General features: G+C 43.3%; 1 protein-coding gene across 1 annotated transcript; it reads right to left on the bottom strand.

Annotated features, from left to right (window-relative positions):
• Positions 1-4,414: 4,414 nt before the first annotated feature.
• dusp2 (dual specificity phosphatase 2) lies at positions 4,415-6,973 on the bottom strand. Its single transcript, XM_030104767.1, has 4 exons — positions 6,471-6,973; positions 6,120-6,241; positions 5,789-6,008; positions 4,415-5,361 (listed from the first exon to the last, which is right to left on the bottom strand). Exons 1-4 carry the CDS (start codon positions 6,856-6,858, stop codon positions 5,144-5,146), a joined length of 948 nt encoding a protein of 315 aa, XP_029960627.1. The 5' UTR covers positions 6,859-6,973; the 3' UTR covers positions 4,415-5,143.

Here is a 6,973-nt window from a genome sequence, read left to right as displayed (position 1 = left end):
GCGCGCGGAGCGGCACGGTCCGACGCACTTATATTGGAAATGGCTTGTCGGGGGGCACGGCTCCGGTCAATTAACTCCACGGGATGCTGAGGTGTCCGGCTGGGAGTGTACGGTTCATACCATCTGCTTTATGGAAAACATCATTTTCCTTAAGGACTCGTGCACTTAGTAAAACGTATTGAAATTGTCATCATTATCTTTTTCTTTGATGTGAGTGTTTACATACTGGATAAAGCTTTTTAAGAATAAAAAAAAAGTACATTCTTCCCATTCCACTCCTGATTTTACAACAATAAGATGAAACTTGGTTCAGAGCACCTAGAGAAAAACTTAGAAATGTATTTTCTGATTTGGTTTGGAGAGGTTTGGCTGTAAAAGAAAGAAACTCTACAGCTGTGCATATGTTGCAGTGTTTCAGCTTTCATACAGATGATCTACTCATGATCATAAAAGCAGAACCAATTTCACATATGAGATTTTTCTTTTTTTCTGGCGACAAAACTATTAAAACTTCACTTCTTCCAAAACTTCTGATAAAATTTAAACTCTCATTTTAAAGAACGACTCCCATCGGGAGTGTATCTGCTGATATATCGACGCGTTAAACTGTGGGTGGTTCACTCTCTCGTTTGGGTGGTTTAATCTAAAGCAACTAAGTTAAACACAGCGATCTGACAAAATTGGTGGCAATGGAAGTGAATGATTTTCCTATAGTGAAATGGGCTCACATCGCGCTCCCCTTCCCCGGTAATTGCACCGTTACCCTCCAACCCCTGCTCATTGTGCGGGGCCATAAGGCACTTATTGTAACTTGCTGCGCTCATGCATTTACATCATCACTTGACTGCTATTCAGATCCCAACGCATTATGCGTCCCGCAGCACCTCCTCCTCCTCCTCCTCCACCTGCTCCTCGGAGAAGAACAGACATCCGTGGCGTCCCTCGTGATTTTTGTTGCCTACCTGAGATCAAGTGCCCGACTGTTCAATTATCAGGCAAAACGTCCTGCTGGCTGTTTTACTGAGCCGCAAATTAAACTGCAGCCGAGTTGATCCTGTTTGGAAGTGTCTATGCGGCCCCGGTGGTGTCAACACGCGCGCGCGCGCGCGCATTCGGCGCATTCAGCAGTCTTATGAATGGCGTGTGGGTGGGAGATCCTGTTTACTTGTTGTTGTTGTACATCACCCACACGTCGACGCTCCAGTGAGAGAGAAACCCAGCTCGACACGCCACTCGTGGAATCACAATTGGGAGGCCTCGCGCTCTGATTGCGTGACCCGACGACGCGGCCAATAATGGCTGCGCATTTTCTGCGCTCCCGCGCCGCACATTCTAAATATAAAGGGCGGGAGAATAAAGCTTTTAGCGGCAGAGTGCACTCCAATCAAGTGTCTGTTTCCGTGGGTGAACCGCGCTTAGTAACGCGCTGGAAATGCTTTCTGGGGGTGAGGGGTGTGTCACCGGTGCCGGGGTTATGGAGACCGAGAGGCACACCGCGTTCGGCGCAGCAGTACACCGCTTCCACAACGGTTTGTTGTGTAATAGCATGTGGTTTACGCACACACACACACACACACACACACACATATATGCATACACATACACACACTCACACACATACGCTTACAGTGGACTGGTCAGTCATGGAGGAAATTCTCCGGTCACGGATCACCCACAGCGGATCGGCAATTCTTGCTTGACATCTAGATTGGAAAGAATGCACTGGGTCCGAAAAAAGGGCAGTTTTCTCTTTGAGAGAACTTCCAGGAAGTTTAGGAGTCTTAGAAAGTTGCTGAGTGAAAGAGAAAATGAGTGTGAGGGTTGTAGAAAAAGAGTCTTTAAAAAGCACAGTCCAAATAAGATTACTGCAGGTCAGGATAATGCTGAGCAGTGATGGGAGACTGTGCGCATTATGGTGCGGGTCCAAATCAATTATAGCACCGTACCTTCCCATTAGATACTCTGAAATGAGAGCCTTGTTGAGTCACTGGCGTGATTGTGTCTTGTGTTTCTCTTTTCCACCCTCTCTGTGTGCTTCTTCTTTTATGAGTACCACTTACTTTTTTTTTCTTTTCTTTTTTTTTGTAGTAGAGAAAGTGTATAAGTGGGGATTTTAAAAGTGTTTAGACTTACACTGAAGTTTAAAGATTGAATTAGGCCCAGATTCAATGCAATACTGGCTGTGATATGAGCTATGTGATGCCTGGAGACACAAGAAAACTAACTTACGAGAAAACTGACACATTTGTGACTCCTGTATTTTGCTCAGACTGTTTATACGAAAACACTCTGGAACCAAAAGAAGTCTTTCCTTACAAAATGCTTTAAAATGTAGTGTGCCGATGTGGGGAGATATGCTCTTGTGACTGAAAAAGTTGTCAAAGTTCATAAAAAGTCTGCTGGCGCCACCTGTTGGTATCTGTTAATGTAGGTAGTTTTCACTGCATTCGCCAGAGGGCGCTATCTCACTATAAATATGAGCCAAGGCTTCATAACAGGCAGTCAGCATACAGCTTCCCCTGGAAAGCGGTGGTGGGGGTGTATTTTCAGCAGAAATTAAAAAGTAAGTAAGCAAGCAGGTAATTAATTAACTAATTAAGTAATAATAAAACACACAAAGAGAGAGAGAAAGAGAGAGAAAGAGAGAGAAAGAGAGATGCTTCCAAATGTCCAGAGTAATTTTCTTGATCAATATTACCAAAGTAATGACTTTAAATTAATTTTATTGTGAAGATCAATACCAATATATTTATATTTAAAACGATACCAAAAAAATATTGTTTTAATAAATAAAACATTCAAAACTCTGAATGCTGTGTAAACCACATTTTCTTGCTATAACCTTTTCTTTAGAAACGTAACAAATTAATGTCCAAAACGGGTGACCACTGTTCCATGTGAGTGGATCACATTTAAACCTGTCAACACTGTGAGAGCGAGCGCTGCATTGATTCTGTGGCTGAAATTCAGGTTCAACTTCTCAACAAAGCCTTCATTTACTCAAGCAGAGATTTTAATCTTTATCTGTAGAAAATGACCAGCTGAGAGGTCATGACTCAGAAAAGCTAGGACTGATGGGAATCTTCATTCGATCTACTTTAAGTCTTCCAACTATGTTTTGTCCTAAAGTTGAAATAAAGCAAAAACAGTGTAGTTTTTCCAGAGTTTTAGTTGAACTAAACTTTGAGATTTAACCTTCAAATCTGCCCCTCAGTCTGGAAAACTGCAGCTAATGGAAGGAAGAAGTTAAGTGTAACTCTTGCACATGTTGAGCGATGGGTACTTTGCAAATGAGAGGAAGTAAGGAAGTTAACCATGGCCGGCGTGGACGTGCACGTGGGATAATTAGAATGGAAAGATGAAGTAGTGGAAGCAATTCAGTGCACTATTATTGGTAGTTCCTTATCATCAAAATTCTGTCAAGCTATGTTTTGTTTTTGCGGGGTAGATTGCACAAATTACAGCAGAGAAAGGAAACATTTATCGTGAGATAGTTTGATATTTCCTTTCCTACAAAGACCTAAAAATTGACAACAACAAAAAAAAGAAGAAGAAAAACTCAACATGTGATTAAAAAAAAAAATTCTTGAGTATCTTTAGTCAGTTTGAAGGATTCTCAGAGAGGATAAGAAGCTTTTAGTTTGGGGAAGGAACCACTTTGCTGGGACAGAAGACTTCAAGGGTGTGTGTGTGTGTGTGTGTGTGTGTGTGTGTGTGTGTGTGTGTGTGTGTGTGTGTGTGTGTGTGTGTGTGTGCGTGTGCGCGCGCAATCATATTTCCAAAACAAGTTAAACAATTGAAGCTTTAGTTAAATTAAAGTTATTACTGCCCCAAACTGCATTCTGATAATAACACACTTTGAAAACTTCTGCTCTACACACACACACACACACACACACGCACACACACACACACACACACACACACACACACACACACACACACACACACACACAAAATCAAAATAAAAACCTCCTTCCCACCAGTCACTCAGTGACACTGTTGGACTTTCCAGCTGCTGATTCCAAATTTCAGTTCAGCATCTTTCTACTCTAAGAACTTTCCATCAAATATCCAAAGTAGTTCTTATTGCCCGAGTAAGTGGATATGAAATGTGTGTGACAGTTGTTTCTGTGGTGAAAAGCTCTTCCCCTTTCACAAGAGGATAATCTTCCACAATATCAAAAGAAAAGTTCTTATTCTTTCTAATAAAAGACCAATATCAAAGAGAGAAATAATGCATTTGAAATGTGTTGTGCAGTGCGGTCAGGGTTCAGTGGTATAGGCTGTCTGCTTGAAAACCATCCGGTATGAAAGACTGTGGTCTGATTATTGGAGAGGAAGAAAAGGGCGGCACACAGCACGCAGTCGGGGGTTTAATACACAGTAAATGACTCTCATGTGTGTTCCAGCATGTTTGTTTGTTTCTTTATTTCTGTGGAAAAAAAAAGCCCACAATAGTAGGAACAAGTCCAAACTTGAGAGGTATAAAGTGCAGTCACCGAAATGAACATTGGTAATACTTTCATAACAAATAATAAATACAAAAGACAAATCCTATTTACATTGAGAAAACAAATTCCTCCTCTTTAACTTAACTAAAGCGACCAGGCATCAGCTTGTATCTTAGTGTATTTTATAGACGAAAAGGTGAGATTCATGTGTTATTGCTGTGACTAGTTAACTCACTGTTGTGGAATGACTTCACACTTCAGTTATCTGTATTGAGGAGTGACTCTTGTATTAAAGCAGGGCAGCCCTTACAAATGATCAGGCACATAAGTCAAAACCAGACCAGCAGGCACAACTGCCTTCGAGCACAAAACAGCGGGGAAAGCAACAACCTGGTGGCTGCTCCGACTTGCTGGCTCAGAATCACAGTTCATAATGTGGTTATTAAAGTGGGGTTTCACTGCCAGCTGCTGTTTGTTGAATCAGGAACTCATTTGTCAGCAGGAATCCAGCCATGTGACGCCAGCAACACAAGCGGCTTTTTCTCTGAATGCACAGAGCACGCGTCATAGATGTACTAGTTTAAATAGTACATACAGAACAGTAATACACATGTCTTGCATACTGATAATGCTGGAATCCCAAAGAAATGCCATCGAGTCACACAAATGTCCTCACTGCATCTGGATCTTCATCCCTGACAGAGGACGTCAGTCTCAAACTGCAGCAGCTGTCCCATGAAGGCCAGATTGGGGGAGATGACGTGGCGTCGCTGCTTGACAAAGTCGAAGGCCTCCTCCAGCCGAACGCGCTGCGTGTGCATGAGGTAGGCCAGACAGATGGTGGCTGAGCGGGAGATACCTGCCTGACAATGCACCAGCACCCGGCCGCCGCTCTGCTTCACTGAGTCTGTCCAGGAGATGGAAAGAGGAAGAGAGATTAGCACGTTCTGCTCCGCTGCACATCAGTGATTATTTTAACAACAGAGATACATGACATGAAGAAGGATCCCTCAAAAAGAAAATGTGTGAACAGAAAATCGTTCGTAAAAGTACGAAATTCCAAACCAATGTGGCCAAAACAAGCCAAAGCAAAAACTCGAAATGTTGAATTATTTCTTGTATTCAGCTTCTGGAGTTTAATCCAGTTGTTTTGCAACCGAATGATTGGTTCACAAATCTAGGAATAAGCTGCTTATAAATGTTTTCCCCCTTCATGTCTCATGCAGAACAAAACGTTGGCTTAAGATGAGCCTATTTTGATTTGAGTTTGGACTGTGGTGGGAACTACAATTTGGACAGAAGGGAACGACAGCACACAGGTTGGAGAGACTCACCTATGAAGGCTATAGCTGTGGAAAAGCATGCCTTGATGTCAGCGGCCAGAGTATCCTCCACAGTGAGTCGAAGATACTGAAGCTCGCCTTCGTAAAAGTTGGGACAGGTGGAGGACACGTTGAGCACAGCTGTGATGCCTGCTGCTGCCAGGGCCTCTCGGCGGGACGAGTGGATGGCACTCCCCAAAAACAGGAAGGGCAACAGCTCCACCGGGCCATCCTGTAATTTACAGCCAAGAACAGTCACTTTACAATTTTGTTTGATTTATTTTACTGTGCCAACATAATAACCAATCTGAAATCTTGGTTTGCATTCAAAGTCACCTCTTACCTGATCGTAGGCTGGTGTGCTGCGGCCTGTCACTGCTGGCTCTGGCTCCACAGCAGAGAGGTGATTGCTGGCGGAGCTGTAACAAAGCTCTGGATAGGCCTCTGAAAATCCCTCAAATCCACCTAAATGGAGGTCACAGAGTATAAGCTGTAAGCCTTCACCACAGTCCTCCTCAGAAATGTGCTGTTTGTGAAAGAATTAAAATAAGATTTTTTTTTAATTTAAATTCAAAAATTTATATTCATATTACTTTCCTTGCTTTTTAAAGATAGAGCTCTGCTGCTCTATTTCTGTCAGTATAAACACATACACATTGTTCAAACTTTTTTTTTTTTTTTTTTTTTTTTGTACCTTGCAGAAAACAGATGTGCGTCTGAGCTTCGTTCTGCAGGGCCGTGAGCAGCATCTGGGCCACGCTCTCCGCCTTCAGCTCGGCCACGGAGCCGCTCCGGTCGTCCACCACCACCACCGGGGAGAACTCCCCGCTCCGCAGCCGGGACAGGAACGCCTTGTCCGGGATGAGCCACTCCAGAGCCACCACGGAGCCTTTGGACCTGCGGCGCAGCATCGAGTTCCAGTTCACGTTGCGGGACTCGGAAATGTGCGCCAGGGAGAAGTCGAGGAAGGGTCTGCAGTCCAGCACCACGCACCCGGCAGAGGTGTACTGATCCCTGGGGGTCCGGAGAATGTGGACCAGCTCACTGCCTGCGATCTCTAAAGGCTCGCTGGTGGAGATCATGACTAAAAATGGGGTAAATATAATTTCAAAGTCAAAAAATATCAATGATTAACGACTTAAAATGATAAATGATTTAAAAAAAAAAGTTTCGTTGCAAGCTTAAATAATCTATTTG

Source organism: Salarias fasciatus, chromosome 12, assembly GCF_902148845.1.
Source record: "Salarias fasciatus chromosome 12, fSalaFa1.1, whole genome shotgun sequence".
Lineage (NCBI taxonomy): Eukaryota > Metazoa > Chordata > Actinopteri > Blenniiformes > Blenniidae > Salarias > Salarias fasciatus.
Note: the sequence above shows the minus strand (reverse complement) of the source record. Positions and strands in the feature narration are given on the sequence as shown.

Excerpts from the sequence above, each read along its gene's own strand:
- dusp2 (XM_030104767.1), bottom strand. The coding sequence starts at position 6,858 with ATGATCTCCACCAGCGAGCCTTTAGAGATCGCAGGCAGTGAGCTGGTC. Across the intron at positions 6,009-6,119 it reads GCACACCAGCCTACGATCAG|GATGGCCCGGTGGAGCTGTT; the intron begins GTAAGAGGTGAC and ends TGTAAATTACAG. Across the intron at positions 5,362-5,788 it reads CACAGCTATAGCCTTCATAG|ACTCAGTGAAGCAGAGCGGC; the intron begins GTGAGTCTCTCC and ends TCTCCTGGACAG.